This window comes from Ictalurus punctatus, chromosome 2, assembly GCF_001660625.3.
Source record: "Ictalurus punctatus breed USDA103 chromosome 2, Coco_2.0, whole genome shotgun sequence".
NCBI classification, from domain to species: domain Eukaryota; kingdom Metazoa; phylum Chordata; class Actinopteri; order Siluriformes; family Ictaluridae; genus Ictalurus; species Ictalurus punctatus.
The window spans coordinates 11,073,080-11,096,123 of record NC_030417.2 but is presented as its reverse complement, the minus strand read 5'-3'; the positions used below and the strand labels follow the sequence as shown (position 1 = coordinate 11,096,123).

General features: G+C 38.9%; 1 protein-coding gene across 1 annotated transcript; it reads right to left on the bottom strand.

Moving 5' to 3' along the window:
* Window positions 1-7,588: 7,588 nt before the first annotated feature.
* On the bottom strand, window positions 7,589-21,216 carry ccnk (cyclin K). The gene is made up of 11 exons (XM_053687705.1): window positions 21,090-21,216; window positions 20,258-20,504; window positions 18,872-18,953; window positions 16,383-16,514; window positions 14,724-14,829; window positions 14,558-14,615; window positions 12,229-12,398; window positions 11,707-11,906; window positions 9,448-9,481; window positions 9,282-9,350; window positions 7,589-8,999 (listed from the first exon to the last, which is right to left on the bottom strand). The coding sequence occupies exons 2-11, from the start codon at window positions 20,452-20,454 to the stop codon at window positions 8,449-8,451; spliced, it is 1,599 nt and encodes a 532-aa protein (XP_053543680.1). The 5' UTR covers window positions 20,455-20,504; window positions 21,090-21,216; the 3' UTR covers window positions 7,589-8,448.
* Between the last annotated feature and the right edge of the window lie 1,828 nt (window positions 21,217-23,044).

The window sequence follows — 23,044 nt, the reverse complement described above, 5'->3', positions numbered from 1 at the left end:
AAACAACCTCAGGCGATGGAAGTGTTTACGACACACACACACACACACACACACACACACTGAAAAGTGCACACATGCACATCCTGAGTTGGGATTCCCTATAATAAAAGTTAGTGGTTATGGAACTTGTTAGGATGACAAGAAATGTACAAGCTCCATGTGTGCCCTTTAAAGAACCTACACTCAAAACTTCAATTGAAGAGACCACAGACTTCTCATCAAGTAAGAACCTGTATTTGGAAATCATGTTTGTGTTTAGTGTGAATGTATTCTATGCTACATAGAATGTATGTTCAAGAATGAAAATAAGCAAGAAATGAACTGATAGAATCCCTCTTTATTACAGCCCAAGCTCTGAAAGTGTGCAGGTCCCTATTGTTTTCTAAGGATTTTTTTCCTTCAAACTTTCAGGGACTTTTTGGGCCCTTAACATGCTCATGAAATTCAGCACACACGTTAGAGTTGTCAGACATTAGGCCCCCGTAAAGAGTAGCACATGGGCGTGGTGGGGTTTTTTTTTTACACGATACAAAAAATGCCCCCTTTTACACGATACAAAACCTTGGGGCATAAATTGTACATTCTTGTACGTACATGTATGAAATTCAGTAAGCATATTGTTTTATGCTTATATTGCATATATCGACCCGAACAACTTTCATGTGACAATCATTAGCTCCGCCCAACAGGAAGTCGGCCATTTTGGATTTTGTAAAAAAGTTAACTTTCTAAATACTCCTCCTAGGGGATGTAATTGTCACCAAACTTGGTCAACATTATGGCAAGACAATGTGGATGCAAAATTATGAACGGATTTGTGATATCTCGAATGGTTTCGCCACGTCGAGGCAATAAATGTATGACGCAAAAAGTGAAATAGGAAGTGTCTCATTACTTCTGCATGCAATGAGTGGTTTAGTTGGAACTTGAGCTGTATGTTTGGTCACAGGGGTCACATGGAGGTGACTACTGTGAGTCATGGTCAGTGTGTGACTTACGACAGACTTTGCGATAAGCCTCTTATCTTTACCTGAATCGCCTCAAACTTGGTCAGAATAATGTCAAGACACAGCTGATGTAAAATTGTTAAAGGATTTTTGATATTTTACATAATGTTGCCATGGTAATGCATCAAATTTTAGCACTTTTTTCTTTGTATTTTTGGGTGTTTTACTCTACAGCACTCACTTCACTATGCATTGTTTTCATAATACCCACTAGGTGGTGATGGCACCATAGTGCTTGGGCCCGACATCGCTGCTTGCAGCTATATTTCATTTTATTAACGTGCACAATATTCACAACTTTTGCAAATTCACCAGCGATATTCCATCTAAAGTAAGTTGTATAACTGCGATTAGATCTATAAAAAAAATTTAAAAGATCTATAAAAAAATTTTTTTTTTTTAAAGTTATTACATTTTATTACAGAGTAAGATCATGTTATGTTCATCTGAGTACACTGTAAAAATGTAACCTCAAAGTAGGTAACATTCATTTTTATCTTTAAAAGTAGCCATAATCACTTGAAAGTCTGGTTACATTATGCAGTGCTGCTGTCATCAGTCTTAGAGTGAATTATTTTTATTTAATTATTATTATTTTATTACTTTTATTATCCTTTTATTTAATCTATTTCTTTTTAGGATCTTGCCAGAATATTTCAGCAGATTATATGCCTCAGATTTCATTGTACAAAAACCCTGATAAAGGTGTGCTTTACCAATTTCAATCAGTCATTCATTGGCAGTCTTTTATTTCTACCTATCAAAACTCAGCAACCTTCCCAAGGCCATGGGGTTCAAGGAACACAAGAAAAGCCCCATTTCTGGGACACATTAGAATATCAGAACTACATAGATCTGAATCTCAAGCCCAAATATGACGGCGTAGACAGCATGGTGCTAAAAGACTTAAAATTTTTCAGGTTGGACTTCAAACTTCAAAGAAGTTTTTGACTTCAAGAATGAGATGGCCGAGTACTGTGTAAACGAAGTCTTTCTAAGAAAAATAGTGTTTAAACTTAAGGTGGTTATTGCTAATGTAGTGCCCAATCTGTCACACAGCCACAGGAAGAATAGAAACAGGAAGAGAAACCTTTAACTAATGTGTGGAAATGGACTGTATGGAAGATTTCCTATAGTTCATTATTTTCTGTAATTTAATTCAAAAAGTGGAACTTCCATATGTTCTAGATTCATTACACATACAGTGAAATATTTCAAGCTTTTTTTTGTTTGTTTTAATCTTGATGATTATGGTTTACAGCTCATGGAAATCAACAATACAGTATCTCAAAATATTTGAATACAGAGTATATAATACAGAAATGTTGACCTGAGAAGAGCTCTAATCAGATCATTAACTCAAAACACCTGCAAAGGTTTCCTGAGCCTTTAATCTCTCAGTCTGGTTCAGTACACAGCCACAATCACGGGAAAGATGAAAGTAAATGTTATATTTCATTTGGAAATCAAGGTCCCAGAGTCTGGAGGAAGAGTGGAGAGGAACAGAGTCCAAGCTGCTTGAAGTCCAGTGTGAAGTTTCCACAGTCAGTGATGATTTGGGGAGCCATGTCATCTGCTGGTGTTGGTCCACTGTGTTTTCACAAGTCGAGAGTCAACGCCGCATTGATGCAGTAATTCATGCAAAGGGTTTAAAACCCTGACCAAGTATTGAGTGCGTTTCTGTATGATAAATTCTTTACTCTAATATTTTGAGATACTGGATTTTTGATTTCCATGAGCTGTAAACCGTAATCAAGATTAAAACAAAAAAAGTCTTGAAATATTTCACTTTATGTGTAATTAATCTAGAATATATGAAAATTCCACTTTTTCAATTAAATTACGTTCCATCATCAATAAAGATTAGTGAGACTATTCCAGAAGCAGCCATGCAAGCCCAAGCCATGACACTACCTCCACAGATGAGCTCAGGCCCAGACTGGCCATCAGGAACAGCGGATGTATTCCCTGTGGCCAGATGACTGATTTGTCCCACTGCCCTGCTATTATTTATTTATTCGTTTGTTTATTTATTTATTTATTCACTTACTTACTTACTTACTTAATCGTTATTATTTCATATTATTGCCTGTCCAATGTACTCAAGTGATCGTTTTCGAATTCGGTATTCGATAATAAATCGATAATAAATCATGAATCTGTTAGTTTTGACTTGCAGTACTACCATTCTCCTCAGCTCTGGCTCCGAGTCATCACTGCACAGAGGATGGAGAGGAAGCGGTCCGGTGGAGCAGACAGGGAAAGGGCACGCAAAAGGAAAGTCGTATAACATGAAGCAATTAAATGTCGCAAAATTACTGACCTGTTCAAGGCTTCAAGTGCAGCTCAGTCTCATCTGTAAATACTGCAGCTTTGTGTTCACTAATCAAGTATTAACCACAGTTTCACTACTAGCATACTTCATCACTATTATCATCATCATCACTCTAAATATGCTAAAGGACAGAATTATCTACTGTACAGTTATAATACTAGATAATTTAGCAGACAAATATCCAAATTTACATAGGGTACATTTAGGGAGCCCTCCATGTTGAAATTACAAATACAGCTAGGGTAAACAACAATAACAACAACAAACATTTTCCAAGCAATATTAGGATTTTTCTAAATAGATATTGTCATGATGTAGTTAGTATTATACCAACAGATATTTAGGCAATTTAGAAAATTATATCTGCCCATATGCAAAGTTGAAAAAAAAATAATTGTCCTATTTTTCACAATAAAGTGGAGAGAGTCAGTCTGGCACTAGCTCTGGTGCAGTGATCAATCTTCAGGGTCAACCTGAGAGGACAGGTAGAGGTTTTAAAAAAAAAAATTAAATATGCTTTAATATATTTGTATGAAATGTAGTATAGTTACTTTTAAACAAAATAAAACAGAAAAAATCTAATAAAAAAAAAACATTGCTCTATTTAGATTCTGTGCTCACGAATTAGGTTAAAAAATTGTTTTCCAACAACATGGAGACAGATCTGTTCATAGCAGTAGACCTGGGAACATGAGAAATGACAAAAATAAAGTGTCTTGTTTACCTCTATTCTGCATTTAATGTCCTTTTGTGGGTGAAAAATAGAGAGTTACTTGCAGCTTTGCACTTTTGGTGTTTGTTAAATGCTTGGCAGACCCATGTAAGCTGATATAATTTAAGAATGCTTCACTACCACCGGGTTGCTTGTTTATGTTTTTATGAGATGACCATACTGTGTGTAATAAACTGAATTTAGGAAAGAAAAAAAGAAAAAGAAAAAAAAAGGTCATTTGTGGTTTCAAATTTTGTATGGGGTGGCCTGGATGAGTATGAGACTTCTGACCTGAAATTATGTCCCAGTCCAGCCCTGGATGCAGGCCTTTCCATCACTTTAGTAGAGGTTCCAGATCTTTTGTGGCTCATCTCCCGTTTTCAAATTCTTACTGCTCACAAGTGGTTTGCATTTTGGATCTACAGTATGGCCTCTATATTTTACATCTACGGCATTTGATAGACATCCTTATCTTATCTCATTTGTATAACTGAGCAGTTGAGGGTTAAGGGCGTACTCAAGGGCCCCACATTGGCAACTTGGCAGTGCTGGGATTTGAACTCACGACCAAAGATCAGTAGGCCAACATCTTAACCACTGAGCTACCAGCGCCCGCCTTGTGTGTATTTCTACACACAAGGAATGTGTTTCAATCTTTCGGGTACAAGAAATAAATATATTAAAGTAGGAATAAAATTTTTTAAAAAGAGAATAATGTAGAACTGTATAAAAATGATACAGATCATTATATCCAATACACAGTATTGCATATGTCCAACAGTTTTGTGCCAAAAACAGATGTGCAAACTAGTGTACCAGTTAGCTCTGCCATGCAATGATTGGCATCTGGAGGCAATATCGTTTACAAATTTCAACATGTTTTTTTTTGATAATTATTGTGGTTTAGGCTTTGATGAGTGATGACGCTAATTTTCTGAAGATGTGCAAACAAATTTAGATCTACTTGGGATGCTAATTGATCCAAAAGGCAAATAAATATTTTTTTAAGGAAACAAATCATGAGGGAAAATCTTTTTCACTGTACACCTTATGTTGCAAGACTTATGCTTGTTTATAAGAGTAAAAACATAAATAGCATCCCAGAGGCCAAGTTGAGTCAGGTTGCACTGATTAATAGTGGGTCCCTAGAGAGATAAACCGTTCAAGTTTCACAACGACAGCTCAGTGTTTACCCTGTCAAATAGGCTAATTGTTTCAAAAGGGATTTTTTTTTTTGAGTTAATGAATCATGCAAAGATAGAATTTTCACTGCAGATCTTATTTTAAAAGAGATGTACAAGAAAAAAAGAGCCCCTTGAGTATTTCGACACCAATTTTGTGTACATAGCCCCAAAATCCTAGGCCTAGATTAATTCTCAATTTTTTGAGATATGGCGTAAAATGTAAACCGTTTACTTTTGTCGGTTGAAATACTGCACCTACCTATAAAGTTTCATGTTGACTGGCTTTACACTTTTAGCTGCACAATTCTTTATAGTTGAGGGAAAAAAATTAATAACGAAAATTTTTTTAAAATCCTAAAAAGCAATAGGGTGCCTGCTCCCTCGGTGATTGGAACGCTAAAAATAGCCACAAACAGCAATCTGTAGGGAACAAGCACCTTCTGTAAATTGTGCCTATTTGCTAGTTCTTGGCAAGTTGCACAGAACAATAAAGCAACCATAGATGAATATATAGTTGAAGTTTTGATCCCCCAGCATCCCCCAGTGGCCAATTTGCATGTGGTTGCATCACTTCCAAATGGATCCATAGAGGGACCTACTATTCAAGTTGGTCAATGTTAACCTGTCAAATGCCTGCTGAATTCTGATTGGCTGATGATGGCCATGCTTTAAAAAAATGTCAAACATTCAGCTATAGCACCATCTGGCTTAACTCACTTGAATAACAGGACAGGGTTAGGGTTAACCATAACCTATTGACCAATTTTCATGTCTATACCATCCACAGTTTGGTCTGCATGATCAGTTTTAGTTTTAGCAGAGAAAAAAAAAAAAAAAACCCATACTATTACAATACAGTGCCTACACACCTTCAGTGCTTGGCCCCTAATTAACATAGCTGCAAGCTTTGATTAAGGGACCAAGCGTTTTCTGGCCCCACTGATTAGCAATGGAGGAAGACCTGAATCCACTGGGACAATCAATGCTTGTTCCAAAGGAGATACTAATTTTAAACATGAAGAACTTCATATTTTATACTCACTTTACTCATGAATGGACAGTGTCATTTATTTTACCCAGAATACTATTCATGCTTTTAAGATTTTCCTAAAGTTTTATCCAGAGCATGCACCAAAAATACCCCTTCCTAGTGTGATTCTGAAACAGTCTTCCGCTCTAAATACAGATAATTTAATGAACCATGCCTAATACCCCAGTCTGTAGTTATCCATGTCAGCATACTCTGGTCATATTTTTCTATGCAGTAGCATAAGCATTTTAGTGACTTTTAATGTATGCATGTATGTTCCAGTTGCAGAAGTGTTTGACATTGGTCCTCATTTATCAAACCAGATACAAATGGATTTATTGCTCCATGGTCCAGTTCTGACACTCACGTGCCCATTGTAGGAGCTTTCTGGGTGAAAAGCGACGCAGCCCCATACGCAGCAAGCTCTGTTCTGACACCTTTCTGTCATAGCGAACATGACCTTTTTCAGTAACTTGTGCTACAGCAGCCTTGGTTGTCGTTCCTTGGGTCACTTTTGGTAGGTACTAACCACTGCATACTGGGAACACCCCACAAGACCTGCTGTTTTGGAGATGCTCTGACCCAGTCGTCTAGCCACCACAATTTGTCCCTTGTCAAAGTTGCTCAGATTTTTACACTTGTTTTTTTACGCCTGTTTTTCCTGCTTCCAACACTTCGACTTCGAGAACTGACTGCTCACTTGCTGCCTAATATAATCCCACCCCTTGACAGGTGCCATTGTAAAGAGATAAATCAATGTTATTTACTTCAACTGTCAGTGGTTTTAACGTTACGGCTGATCGGGGTATAATTTGAAAAGGAGTTACTGCATTTACATATATGGATTATGCTTAAGTTTAAATCAATTAAATATAAAAAAATAAAGACTGCAAGCCAACTCAAATCATTTTAAGACAAATAAGACTCTAGTCATTCAATTAAGAAGAAACACTGGCGTCTAATAGGATGGCGGGGCCGGTCTGTGCAGAGTGAAATTACTGGAAGAGTTAGCACTTGTTACACGTATTAGGGAACAGATATTTACAGACCAGTATGAAAAAGACTACTACTACTACTTTCTTTTCAGCTGTTTAGTAGTCATTTTGAAATTTCTGCTCTGTGAGCTTTGCCTTTTTTTTTTTTTTTTTTTTTGGAGTTTATGGACGTCACTGATGGTGCCATCCGGGAATTTACATTTGATTGCCATTTATCAGCATACACATGTGAATACAAAGAAAATACCGCCTTCCAAAGCGTGTTGATAAATGATGCCCGATGTGCCACAGCAGCAGAGAGTGGAAATAATAATAACCCCAATAATTTGTGGAGGAAAAAGACTTTTATTACATCAAATGCAAAATAAATCCCAAAGCTGCTGTATATGTACACGCATTGCAGATTCATTAACTAAAATGTTTCTAGTCAAGATCGAAGTCATGAAATGTATTTACATAAAATGTTCGCTCGTACTGCGTCAGTGGTTCTGTGGATGCATCTGAGAATTCGCTCACATTCGACTGTAGCTAATGTTATCGCAAAACAGGCACAAAAGGGTGTCGAAAAGAAGACGTTCTTAAAAAGTTCTCAAAAAAGGTCCAAACAATTTTCATATTGTTGTATGGAATGGATGTGTGATTCTGAACAAGAAACAGGTTTTTTTTCTTCTTCAATGAAATAATCACAATCTTGGTCAGGTTCTGATGTGGTCAAAATTAATCTAATTAATTAGGAGCCAAGAGTCACAGCGTATCCTACTGATACACACCGAGCTAAGTACACACACTGCACTCTGGGGGACTGCTGAAGCTGCCTTTTAAGGCTCATCTAATACCAATTTTACAGACCATTCATTCATCTTCAGTAATCCCGTTAGTAAGATCTGGATCACAGTGGATTCAGAACCTATCCTGGAGGGCGTGGCAGGGACACACCTAGAACGAGATGCCAGTCTTATAGACTACGACGACAGTTAATTTAATCTATGGCCATACAAAGATGCTTACAAGTGAGTCTAGACAAAATGTATACTAAAACTTGACCATGCATTTGTCTACTTAAAGGTCAAACTGACAACAGGGTGAAAAGATTGTTCTGATCTATCTTCCTGAGACAACACAAAGTTCGGAAAAATGTTATTTAGAACTAGACACGTGTCCATCTATCCATATCGCCTAGGACATTCATCTCATCCAGGCTCCACGGTTCATGCTTGCCACCGGTGGCATGACAGGTGGCATGGGCACTTGCGGCTGCCCTGGAGGGACTGGTGGAGGCGGATACCCAGCAGGTAAAGCCATGCCCGGGGGTGGCATGCGCGGTGGAGGCGGCGGGTAGCTGTGGTTGTAGCCTGGCGGTGGGTAGGATGGAGTGGGTGGAGGAAGATTGGGAGGAGGATAAGATGCAGGTGGTGGTGGGCCTGGAGGAGGGGCACTTGGAGGCGGGTAAACATGTGGGTGGTAAGGCATTGCGTAAGAGGGTGGCAAATGGGGGTAGGATGGTGCGTCTGTCTTCATCATGGACTGCAGGCTTTGATAGCCCTCACTCGACATGTATGAGCTGGTTGTGGACATGCCCATTATGTAGCTGGAGGGTGGCGGGGGTGGCGGACGGTGAGGCAGAGGGGGCGGAGCTCCATGGGGTGGAGGTGGGGCCTTTGGTAAGTCTGAATCAGCAGAGGCTGCTGGCTCTGCTTCTGTAGGAGGGGCAGGGGCTGAAGGTGGGGGTTTGCGATCTAAAATCAGCGGGAAGGGGAGAGACACAGAATGTTTCTTTTAATAATAACAATAATAATAATAATAATAATAATAATAATAATAATAATAACAATAATATCATCAAAAAATCTTTACAAGTCCAAATACACACACACACACACACACACACACACACACACACACACACACACACACACACACACACAAAGCCAACACTTCCATCAATGTAAAAATAAACAAGATCACTCACTCACAAGAGTGAGCAATGAAGAAAACCATGTGTGCATGGTGACTCTTACCAGGAGGCTGGTTAACTGGTAGGGGAGGCATTGGGCTCTCCAGTCTTGGGATTTTAGAACCAACTTGCTCTAAGAAAAAAAACAGAGCCTTTAATATATATATTTTTTAAACAACAGACTGTATATCTCTATAAATACCACATATCTACAAATTGCCCGTCCTTACCTGTGGCAACTTTTGGCTCTTCTTTTGGAGACGGCTAAAAAAAAAAATTAAACACATTAAAAGATTACACAATGCGTTTTAACAATGTTTATGTGGTAAATGTTAACGTAAATCTTTCATTCAATATAAACAGCATATGGCTTTCCAAAAGGCTTAGGAACGTGATACGACACCATAGCAGGAAATCCACCAAACTGTTTGCCGACAAACATTTAAAGTACGATATTACCCCACGATTAAGAGGGTGAACGAAGTATATATAATTAGTTTAAGGGTATACTACCTCCGGCAAAAAAATAGCAAATTACTTCATAGATAGATAAAACATTTTTGTTTAATAGCTGAACAGTCTGGCTTCGTCAAACATACCTCAAACAAACTGAATGAAATTATTTTAATTAATGACATTTTTTAAATTTCAAAATCAAGTAGAGGAAAAAAAAATAATTATGGAATCACTCAATGTTGAGGAATAAATTACGGATTCACCTTGTAATTGATAAATAGCAGCAGAAGTTTAAAAACGCTAATTAGTCTGCAGTTAAAAGAGTCCTTACAGACCTAAACAAGCTGTTGGACTTGGTTACTGAAAGGAAACCTGGCCCCAACAAGAGTGTTTTCAATGGAAACAATGGAAAGGATTATAAAACTCATCCAAGAAGGAAATCCAACACGGAGTGTGGTTGTTCTAGGTCAGTTGTGTCTGAACTGTGGTGCAAGAATAAACAAAATGACAAGGTTATAAAAGGAAAGCATACCAAGAAAGACCTCAAAGCCTCAGGATTGAAAACTCAAAGCAATATGCCTTGAGAATAGAAAATGCACAACAAAACAAATGGAAAAACAAATGGATTGAAACAGGAATCAATGTTTATGACAGAACTGTAAGAAATTGGCTGAATGAAATACGTATAGAAAAGCCAAACGAAAACCAGCACTAACACCTAAACAGAAGACAACAAGGATTACAAATTTCCCCACTCGTTTATGATATTGGGTTTCATGTCAGGTAAAGGACCAGGGGACACCTCAGCAGTCAATGCACAGAAATTTTGGACAGAAAATAGGTTTGGCGATCAGGATGATAATGCATCTCACCACAGAGCATTACATTTATGGCATTCAGAGCAACTTACATTTTATCTCATTTATACAACTGAGCATTTAAGGTTTAAGAACCTTGCTCAAGGGCCCAGCACTGGCAGCTTGGCAGTGCTGAGGCTTGAACTCCTGACCTTCTGATAAGTAGTCCAATGTCTTAACCACTGAGGAAAGGGAAGGAAAGGCAGATCAACTTAACGACCTGGCCAGCAAACAGTCCGGATCTCAATCCCACTGAACCTCCGTGGTGGAAATTTAAAAATAATTTGGTCCATGACAAGGCTCCATCCTGCAAAGCTGATCCGTTAACCACTATTTTAGAAAGTTGGAACTATTCCACGAGATGGAGAATATTGTTTTTCCTTAGTGAAGTCCATGCCTCAAAGAATTCAGGCCATCATAAGCAGGAGCAACAAAGTACCAATTGTAATTTTTTTTGTTATTGATGATTCCATCATTTTTTCCTCTACCTGACTTGGAAAAAAAAATGCCATTAATTAAAATAAATTCATTTCATTTGTTTGAGGTATGTTTTCAAAACCAGATTGTTCAACTACTAAACAAAAAATAATAATTGTGTGTCACATCTGTGAAAGAAAAGAAAAAAGAAAAAAAGCCAGGTGAACATCCTCCAAGTGTGGTGATGCCATAATTTTTGAAAGATTTGTCATTTTTATCATGTTTCAACTAAAAAACGTCTAATTGTTATGCTGTGGAATAAACCTTTACCCTTCCTGTTGGCAAATGTGTTAGGATTGTTCATCGTTAACTTGGACAAAACGGCAATTACCGTGATCCACCTCAACTCGTGTCTGCTGAGACCGGGTTCTCAGGAGTTTCATCTTCAAAGAGCCATTTCATCAATCCAAAACCTATATCATCTATAATATGGTTGCTAGGGTGTCTAAAATATTTAAAACAGTGTTTGCTTCAAATGCTTCCATCCTGTTTGAAGTATATTTAACAAAAAAAGGTATTTCTGGCATAATGTATTCTTCTGTGCTACTCCATGCCTTAAATTTTGAAGAAAAACCCCCCAGCTAAATTCATACACTTTTTTAGCACTTTGAAGACCTGAGTGAACCCTGAGGTATCCGTCCATCATAACCACAATCACCTGCACTCTAACAGATAGAAAGACCAAATGAGGCGCCTCACGTGTTGCCGTTTTAGTTGCCGTGGGGGGCTGGCCTGAGGAGAATTCTTCTTGGATGGTGGCAGAGCTACAGGGTTTCCACTTGGTTGACTGAGCAGGCCTGTAGGAGAAGGCTGTGGCTTGTCTTTCTCCTGCATTTGGGGCTGCTGTGGAATTGGCTGCTTGCCCTGAGAGTACAGGTCCAGGATTTGATGGCAGATGTCTGTGGAAAACGAAACAATAATGAGATCAGGCAAGATCACGACCCTGCCTTTCAAAATGGCAAGACTGATTTAGCTGATGTGAACGTAGAAGGTCTCAGAGGCAATATTTGGTGTGACAACCCTGTGTCTTTAAAAACACATCATTTTGAACCAAAATTGACAGAAATTAGCTGCGCTTGTTGAAATGAGCCAGGCTTGTCGAGTTAGCCTGCTTCATGGAATATCAGTCAAGTGACCAGTTATAAAAAACGGTAAACACAATAGACGCAGGGGTCCAAATGACCAAAAATGTTTCGTTATATGTAATTCTAAGGTTCCTACCCTCCAAAAGCTCCACAGGGACGTCTTGTACAAACTGCTCCCACCAACGGCGAGACGACTGTTTGGATGTCCACTCCTGGATATCAAACTTACACAGGCGACCAGCCAAGTACATGACTGCGACGGCTATGATCTCTGGCTCCCACTGAAGCGAAAGCATGGTGCAGAGGCTGAGGACACAAATGTTACAAGTTAAATTAGCACATTTGAAACCAGGATTATAATTCTGCATTGTGGTAAATCCTCAGAAGTAGGAAGAAGGACTAACACAATATACCAGGAATATGCCAATACTAACACAATATACCAGGAATATACCAATATATACCAAGACCAATACAATATACCAGGAATATACCAATACTAACACAATATACCAGGAATATACCAATATATACCAAGACCAATACAATATACCAGGAATATACCAATACTAACACAATATACCAGGAATATACCAATATATACCAAGACCAATACAATATACCAGGAATATACCAATACTAACACAATATACCAGGAATATACCAATATATACCAAGACCAATACAATATACCAGGAATATACCAATATATACCAAGACCAATACAATATACCAGGAATATACCAATATATACCAAGACTAGTGATGTCACGAGAACCAATACTTCAGTACCAACATTGTTAAAACGTGACGGTACTTGTTTTTCTGCAGTACCGTTAGTACCGGTTCTAATGAATGTCCTGAGGTTGCGATTCTTCCGGAACTGAAGGGGGCAGCAAATACGCGCAAGTGTATTAGTCGGCCCACAAGTGGTGAAGAATAGGAACGCCTACAAGCACACGGGAAAAACTACAGAAGATTAGCTTAGCTTAACAAGTTTAGCGGTTGCCGATGTGCAACCGATGCTATCGTTCATTTCAAACAAAGCGAGGAAACACCTGGAATTTGACGAAGCACCTGAAAGACGGGTCCTATATTACGTTTGTTTGAGGCAGCTGGCATTGTAGCCATGAAACCAGCTGACGTTATGCTCCATGCAATGTTTGCGATAGCCAGTTATTATTTAACGAGCCTAACGCATTGCAATGTTATAAACTACCTCCTAATGGGCCACCATGCATCGCCATTCAGCCCATGTCCTGTCAGCTAAATGTAGCTACTGTCACTAATAATTATTCAAATGTTCATGCTTTTAATAAATATTTCTGTCCTGCCACTATATCAGTGAATTTAAACTAATGCTTGCGTTCAGAGTATAAGGGGGGGGGGGGGGGGTGCGCGTGCGTGCGTTTAGGAGTGCGCCTTAGCACTTGTTATTGGTCATTGTCAGACAGTGTTTGATAACTGAAATATCTATCCCTCTCTCTCTCTTATTGCCAGTATCAGCCAGAGGAGGATGTCTTCCAGGAGTTTTTAAATTTTATTTAAAAATATATATATTTCTTTTTCTTTTTTAAACCACACCGTGGTATCGACTTTTGTATCGAGTACTTTTGGTGATATCAGTACCGACTACTAGATTTTTGGTATCGTGACATCCCTAACCAAGACTAACACAATATACCAGGAATGTAATTCTACATTATCCACACGTGCCATTAAGCATGCATGGGTCTATTTTGGTTAATTATTACTGCAGTGTTATTGGTCATTTCTCCCCACATCCTTCCTTACACAAAAATCCACCCTAAACAATACGTGACAGAAAATGGCATCCAATATGATAAATAAATAATCATATTCTGAGTTGATGTTTTGGTTTAAAACTTCTTTCATCAGCATGTTGGTCTATTTTCACTTTCGGTTAAAAGGTTTTATGTTTGTGTTCATTCAGCTACAAGAGCATTAGTGAGGTTGAGGTCAGGCGGTGATGTTGGGATGGTGAGGAGGCTCCAGTTCTAGTTCATCTGAAAGGTGTTCAGTGGGGTTGAGGTCAGGGCTCCATGCAGGACACTCGAATTCTTCCACCTTCTTCAAACCTTAACACGCCACGTCTTCATGGAGCTCGCTTTGTGCACTTTGTGTCATGCTGGGCACCCAGGTTTGGGCCTCTTAGTTCCAGTGTAAGGAAATTGTAATGCTACAGCGTACAGAGACGTCCTATACCGCTGTGTGCTTCCAAATATGTGTTAACAGTTTGGTGAAGAACAACATATGGGTGTGATAGTCAGGGGTGCACATACTTTTGTTAATAAAGTGTATACATGTGTGCTTCAAAGTGGAGTTTTAAGTCTGTTTAGCTGCAATAACAATTGCTCAATACTTAATAAAATGAGTTGAACTGACAAAACTTACAAAATTTTTTTTATAATAATTTAAAAAGGGTGGGGAAAAATAATGCTCACCTATCATTCACAAACGTCCAGGCCATCTGCACCAGCTTCTGCACCTTATTTTTGTCACCTGGAGAAAAAAAAAATGCGCACAAAAGTGCAGGGAACTCACAAACAGTAACACACCAGAAACTCTTTTAATTACTTAAAAACCAAAACAAAAAAAAACTGTCCATACCTTTCAGTTGTTTGGCATAACGAAGAAGAAACTGATACGGATGCTCCACTTGCAAATCAAACTTGATTGTCTGGAGCAATATCCTCTCCAACACCATAACTTCTTCCTGTTTATAAATATCAAATCATTAAAAATCAACCACATTCATCACAAATATTATCTACAGAGCCGTCTGGAAGCACTCGGACATGATCAGGCGTGTTGTGTACTCCTGCACAATTAAGTCTAAATAACCTCATTAAATTCAACAGGTTCTTAGGGTAGATATGTTTTAAATGGGATGCACAGACATATCAAGAGAACTGGAAAGGAAGTGCAGATCTTTTAATACACAGTCCTTCTGTTTTAGGAAATGGCTGCATGCTGGATTATTTCTTGGCCAGCTGTATCTAGAGGTAATTCTAGATGTGAAACTCGAACCCCATACTGATGCTCTAAACATGAATAAACGGTAACTGAATATAAGGTCAGAATAAATTAGATTTAAAAAAAGGAGGGGAAAGGAAGAGTCAAAGTCAGCTATTTTAAGGGGGCATTCGCACTGGCAGTTTAATTTGAAACAGAGTACGGCTTGCATGAATAAGTGGTAATGTGAACGCTATCGTGCGGACTGGGAAGTGCATTGCGGTACCAAACCCAAGACTACCTGTAGGCGGCGGTCCAAGTTCGGTTGCACCGGACCCATGCTGAGATTCCCCTTGAACGTGAACACAACTCGTACTCGGGTCCACATTTGTTCAGGAAATAAATTGACGTGCGCATGCGTTTCAGCCGATGACGACATCATTAGTTTCTACAACACACGTCTACCATGAGCGGTAAGGGAACGCTGTGGGACACAAGTGTCGTTCACTCTGCTGCACATAACAGCACCAAAATAATAATTTTTAAAAGAAAAACATGGTTTGCAATTATTTAAGTCGAACGCAAATGCACCAGGCTTCGAAAGATTCAAGCGAGTCTGAAACCTGACCAAAGCTGAGGTTTCCTGAAGGAGAGCGCTGCCCTGGAGTGGCTGAGAAGGGTCCTCTATCATTATACAGTACAAGAGCGGCCTCTAGAGGCGAAATAAAAACCATCGCTGACTAATTTTGTTGTTATTTGAAGTGTTTTTTGGTTCAGGTTGGATGTATATCCAGTACGTTTCCACGGTAAAGTCAGTACTGTTTATTTCTCTAATAAAGTTCAGCAATATTTTACTTTGAGTGTTATGCTTTTATTCAGTATCAATTTTAAAAACCATCGGTTGCTTAATCGGTTATCGGCAGGTAGGTAACACCCAAATTATCGGTATGGGTAAAATCCACTAAATCGTTCGATCTCTAATCTAGATAATTAAACTTAATGTGCCACAGCTTTATTATTACGAAGTATAAAAATGTAAAAAAATAAATAAAAGACCAATCAGAGTGTCATCTCGACAGATTCCAAACGTCAGGTCACGTCTATGGATTAAAGACTGAAATGGATTAGCAACTAAGTCCGACGGGTTTATTCAGGACTGTTACTTTGCCTGTTAATCCGGTTCAGTCATCACGGCTGTAAACATCCTTTTATTAAATCCGACATTCTTACAGAAGACAGATGCACAAACCCACTTCTGCTGGAACGCTATCTAAATATTTTCATTTTCTTAGCCTTACAGACCCTCTTGCTCACCTTCGGATCATCGCCAAACTGGGCAAACTGCACGTCATTCAGCAGGCTGCGAGCTGTTTTGATGATGTCTTTACACTTCTTTGGAGTCTCCTCAACCTTTCCAGCCAGAAATAGGCAGCAGGCTCCCGTCACCTGAAAAGTCAAAGGCAACAATTATGCTTTAAGATTTCGTCACGCCACACATTTCCTTCGCTGTCTACAGAATTTATCACTACGTTAACCAGGGACCGTCCGAGTCACGACTGACCACGGTTACCAAACTCCAAGAGTATGCATTTAGAAAATGAGCCTAATATTTGAATCAATGTTCATTAGGAACCTGTACTGAGGAGGTCCGATGTTGTTTTTTTGTTTGTTTTTTTTTACAGCTAAAATAGATTTGTTTTTATTGTTCATTTTGTATGTTTGTTCTGTAACTGTAATTTCTGTTCTGTTTTACTGCTGGACAATTGATAATTGTGTCTCATCAGCTTTGAAGCCAAACCCAACTTTATTTTCATGAATTACATGCACAAATAGCCAGAAAAGAACCGGTCTATCTCGAGTTTGAAAACAGTCATGGTTTCATCAAATCAAATAAAAACCAAATCAGACACAGATTCACAGTGTGAGGTTAGCGGTACGTTTAGCCCCACTTTAGCCAGTTCATACAGGATTTTGCGATTGCAGAAATCAACGCAGCTCTGTGATATATGGAAAACATATGGAGATTTTCTGCCGATTTGGATCAAGACGCATCATGTGACGTCATCGCAACGCGCATTCAGCCGAAGCCCTCTATGATTCACGTGTGTCGAACATGAGTATAGCTAAAAAGGTCTCGTTTACCGACAAACATTGCTGCGAAAAAGAGCGTGCAAAACTATCTGGATGTCTGCTACACCTGCGAAGACGTAAAGAAGCTCTGGCCTTTTTTTATTGATTGCTTCAAGTAGAAAATACATTTCCTTAGCACTTGTAATTACAAAACATTACTATTCACTGTTACGAGTTGTGTGAGCATGGTGTCTTAAATAAACGTATTAATTTTCGACCGTGTACACCCCTAAGGTCTGCTGTCTGGGAGGAATATCGGCTTCCTAGGCAAGTTACGATGCTGATGGACAGCGACTTGTGGACAGAACTGTTATGCTGTGCTCAAACCACCAAATATGAGCACTATTTTATTCTATTCTATACACCAGCGCTAATACCACAAACACAGCTGCTTAAAGACAGCATTTCTCAGCTAATTCAATCCGGGTAAAGGTTGGGAAGTTCATAGCTGAAAATATGAGACTCTGTATATGCAGAATTCAAAACCACAGAGATGCGACTTCGGCAGAATAACCAGCCAACAGCAGAACAGGAAATTTAAAAACATTTTAAACCCCATGCTTCAGGCCCTAAGCCCTGGTGTCACTAAAGGGCAATGCTAGGGCATTCCTAGGGAGGCTCCTAGTTGTTTCAGCTCACACAGACTTATCTGAACAGTATATTTATTTATGTTTATTTATCTAAACCCTAGGGCTGGACGTAAAATAAAACAAAAACACCACAATATTTATCACAATATTTCCTTGTTAAAAAAAGTCCTGACAATCGATATTGCTTATAAACTGGAGAATCCAATCGAAGCTATTCAGTAAACGCCCGAGAATCTCAAACATCGAATCTCCGCTCCAAAAATAAAGTTTTCTGATACAGTGGGAAAGATAAATTTGACCATAAATGTAATAATAATAATAAACAGTGAGGCAACTGCCCAATCACATAAACGACTCGAAGTTAGAGGTCGACCTAAAGTGAATTTTACCGATAACTAAATTGGGCAGTACTGACCTGCCGATAACTGATTTAATCAACAGTTAAAAAAAATTTATACCGAGTGAAAACATGACAGTACTGACTTTACCGCGAAAAATGTACTCTACTTTTTTTAATGAAATAAATATATAAATATTAATAAATATTAACCATTAATAAATATTAAAGTGAATAAAAAATATAAATCCAAACTGAACCAAACAGTAACATTCCAAATAATAAATAAAAATAGAGACGTTCAAAATGAATTAAAAAAACACTTCAAATAACAGAACAAAATTAGTCACTGATGGGGTTTTTTTTCGCCTCTAGAGGCCGCTCTCATGCTGGATAATGACAGCGGATCCTTCTCAGCCGCTCCCCTGATCGGGGCAAAAAAAATCGGTGTGGGTATTTGCCAAAATTTTGCTTTGTTTAAATTTAGTTTCATGGTGAGAGTTTGTGTATTAAAATAAATAAATAAATAAATAAACAAACAAATAAATAAATCGCAGTACAGAAGATGTGAAACGAGTCATCTGGATGTGCTACGTGATTAATGATGCCAATCAAAAAGCAAAGCAGAATGTGGTCCTTGTCTACAGCATCTTCCTGTGATACAAGTACCTCGATAACACATTTTACACAAACACCAAGAGGGTAATATAAACAACCAGACATACACACACAAAGGGTGTACTTACATATCTTGGAAACTGTTTAAAAGAGTGAAACATGTAGAAGCGGTGGAAGTATATAATTCCAGTGGCCAAGGTATCATAATGTCTAATAAAAGGAGAAAATGTCAAGGAGCAAAACACAGAACACCTTTTTAAAATAAATAAATAAATAAATAAATAAATAAATAAAAAAATAAATAAATAAATAAAAAAAACAAAAGCACAGTTTACATAAACCTAGGATAAAGATGTTCAAGCTGAGATTTTCATGAAACTCCACACATTTCATATGAACATTTCAGCTTTAATTCTCTATATTCGAATTCTAGGAGGTCAAAAGGTTTACATACACAAGGTTTACAGTCTTTTTAAAAACGGTCTGGAAGACTTTTAAATGCTCCTGATTGGCCAACAGTCATAATTAGGAGTTTGAAAGGACGGACTTATAGAGCCAGTGCCTTTTTGTCCACGATACCATCGGAAAACCCAAGCAAACCAGTCAAGAATTCTACGAGTCCAGTTCGTCCTTCAGAGCAATTTCCAAACAACTGAAGGCACCACGAGCATCTGTACAAAACAACTGTATGCGAATAGAAAAATCTCGTGACCGCAAAGTCACTGCGTCAATGAACTCTCGGGGACGAACGAACTTCCGGAGGGTTTAACTGAACCACAAGATGACAACAACAAAGGCACTGGTGATGAAATTGGAGGCATCAGGGAGCAAAGTATGTACATTATATCCACCATTACGGGAGTCCTACATCAGCATGAACGAGAAAAAATAAACAAATAAATATAAATAAATAAAAAAATTAGCCAGACGGAAGTGTGCAGGTGATCACCAGCTTTTTGGAGGAATGTTCTCTGGTCAGAAGAAACAAAAATTGAACAATTTGATCTTAATGACAAGTTCTATGTGTGAAGGGGAAAAAAAATGGATGAGGCTTTTAATCTGAAAAACATCCCAACTGTGAAGCATGGTGGTGGCAGCATCTCATTGTTTTAGTGTTTTGTTGGAAAAGGGACTGGTGCACTGCTGAGGAAGGAGGATTATTTAGAAATACTAAAGCAAGACCTCAAGATATCAGCCAGAAAGTCGGGAGCAACTGGGTCTTCTAGCAGGACTCCTAACCGAACCTCCAAAATTGTATGAAAAGACAACACAGTGGAAGTATTGGAGTGATCACCACAAAGCCCTGACCTGAACTGATAAAGTGTAACTGAGTGAGGAGGCCCATCTACCTGACCGAGTTACAGGTTACAGGAGAAAGGAGCAGAAATTATGGCGAGGAGTTTGTGGAAGGCTACAACAAGCAGCGGAGTCGAGGTAAATAATAATAAAGGCAAACTACGTGTAAACTTTTGACTGACGGAAAATCTGATAAGTGTGGAATAGTGGAAGGATACAGCCCAAGTCGAGTTCCTACGTCAAAGATGAACCTGGCTCCCTCTCTGCGGTACCGTGCCTCCGTGGCCGGGTCCAGGCCCTCGGACTGGGATGGAGTGTGTGCCAAGTCCTTCTTGTCCCAATACCAGCATGGCTTAATGTGGTCCAGATTGGTTATTTGAATGGTAGGAGTGGTGTTCTCCTTATTTTCCTTCATTTGCTACAGGTGAAAGCTGTGATTCCTGGATTACACAGCAGGAATAATCCCTACACCAGTGCAGAAAAACACATTTATCATTAATAAAACACCATGACGTCATCAACACAATTGAAAACATCTCTGGAGGTCCACATACACCTGCTTAACACTTTAACTAGCTATGAAATGATCTACACATCTAACTCCTTTATCACACCGTACAGTTTCAGAACAGTCCGTTGACTGAGTGCAGCTGATTTATCCCTTTCTGTGGTCGCTGTGGAACCGGAACTGAGCCCCGGAACACTGTATAACTACAGGAACAGTTAGCTTAGCTAGCTAACTTAGCGTCAGTAATGACATTAAGAAACTCAACAGCTAGTGTTAACACACAGCTAAAGTGTTAAATGATAAACCAGTGGTCAGATTTAAATAATCAGGTTATATATATATATATATATATATATATATATATATATATATATATATATATATATATATATATATAAAACCAGCTGTATAAAGACCCAGCAGTAGGAGAGACTAAGGCTAAGCGGCTACACACACACTAGTACAGCGAACTGAATAACTTTAGAGGTCTCTCACTGGTCCAAACTGTACATTAAGCTTTATAATAATACGAACGGATTTACCTTTAACAGAATATAAAGTACCACTACATAAAATCGTCATGAAACAACAGTCCGGTTGCTTTATTCAGCCCACCACGTTTTTCTTTTTTTTGTAACGGTGGCCCACTGTGGTGATCATTACTGCCACCTAATGGAAGGGAGAGTCACATGCCGCACTGGACTGGGAGAGACTCTGACTACATTTACATGGACAGCAGTAATCTACTTATTGACCTTACTCTGAGTAAGACAATATTGCGATTAAGGTGTTTACATGAGTCGCTTTTAGAAGACTCCTTTCATGTACCTGTTTTACATGTTATAGAACATAAATCGATTAACAGTACACGTCATCACGTCCCCATGTCACGCCGTCCGACGTCCCTCAGAATTTCACGTATCGACATACAGCTCGTCTTCGTTATGGTACCGTATACAGTTTTGGGTGTTTTTATTAAATTTTTTGCGAACGCTTTAAGTGCGGTTAATTATTTGTCATGCTGTACGTGCAAATAGACAACTGCTTGAAGCCGTGGACTGCGTCCCAAACCGCGTACTTACCGTCTATATAGTAGCCGAGATGCATGTATTTCTCCTACTACAGGCCTATAGTAGGCAAGTATGTGGTTTCGGATGCAGCCGTGCTCTTTTGTTTGCCGTAAAACGGTTGAGCACTACCATGTGTGTACGTGTCCTGTCGCAAAATGTGGTGAAAACTCTCACACGACGTTAATAGTGTGATTAAGGTGTGTACATGTCTGTAATACATGTCGATAATGTGACTAAAACAGGAGTACTCCATATGTCTTAATTCCATTTGTGTTTACTTCAAGTATGACCATAATCGGATTAAGGTCATTAAAAATAGCTGTTTACATGGTATTTCTTAATCAGAGTATTGTCTTAATTGGGTTAATAGTGGGGCACACGGTGGCTTAGTGGTTAGCACGTTCGCCTGCGGGGGTTTCCTCCGGGTACTCCGGTTTCCTCCAAAGACATTCCTCCAAAGACATGCATGCATGTCTAAAGTGTCCATAGAGTATGAATGGGTGTGTGAGTGTGTGTGTGTGTGTCCTGCGATGGATTGGCACCCTGTCCAGGGTGTACCCTGCCTTGTGCCCGATGCTCCCTGGGATAGGTTCCAGGTTCCCCGTGACCCTGAAAAGGATAAGCGGTATAGAAGATGGATGGATGGATGGATGGGTTAATAGTATATTATTGTTATCCATGTAAACGCACTGTCTGGGTGCTTCTCATTTGGACATCCTGGTTTCCTTTCCTTGCGTCTTAACTTCACCCCCTTCGGATGTGAGAATATATATATATATATATATATATATATATATATATATATATATATATATATATATATATATATATATATATATACACACATACATACACACACACACATATATAAAATTTTCATCGATACCAATCAAATCAAACATCAACAACAGGCAGACATTAGACAAAGCTGTTATTGTGAGTAACAATAAGGAGACAATAAATAAATAAATAAATAAAACGTAAATTACAGTCAATTAAAAGAAATCCATCCAGCCATCCATTTTCTATACCGCTTATACCAGAGGGTCACTGGGAATCTGGAGCCCATCCAAGGGAGCATCGGGCACAAGGCGAGGTACACCCTGAACAGGGTGCCAATCCATCGCAGGGCACAATTACACACCCATTCATACACTACGGACACTTTGGATATGCCAATCAGCCTACCATGTGTGTCTTTGGACTGAGGGAGGAAACCGGAGTACCCAGAGGAAACCCCCGCAGCACAGTGAGAACAATCAAACTGTATAAACAATACAAATGAATATAGCAACTGTTATTATTATTACACTTGTATATAAAATGTTGTACTTTGTACTTGTCATAGTGCCCACTCAAGCAGAAGCATTAACGTTGCATGTGATGTGACACCACAGCAGGTGGCACTCCATGACTGCAATGGTGCG

What these genes read in the sequence shown, in the direction of transcription:
- ccnk (XM_053687705.1), bottom strand. Translation starts at nt 20,454, where the DNA reads ATGAAGGAAAATAAGGAGAACACCACTCCTACCATTCAAATAACCAAT. An exon ending in CCCTGTGGAGCTTTTGGAGG is followed by an intron (nt 11,907 to 12,228) that starts GTAGGAACCTTA and finishes CGTTTTCCACAG; the next exon opens with ACATCTGCCATCAAATCCTG. An exon ending in GGCAACTAAAACGGCAACAC is followed by an intron (nt 9,482 to 11,706) that starts GTGAGGCGCCTC and finishes TTTTTTTTTTAG; the next exon opens with CCGTCTCCAAAAGAAGAGCC.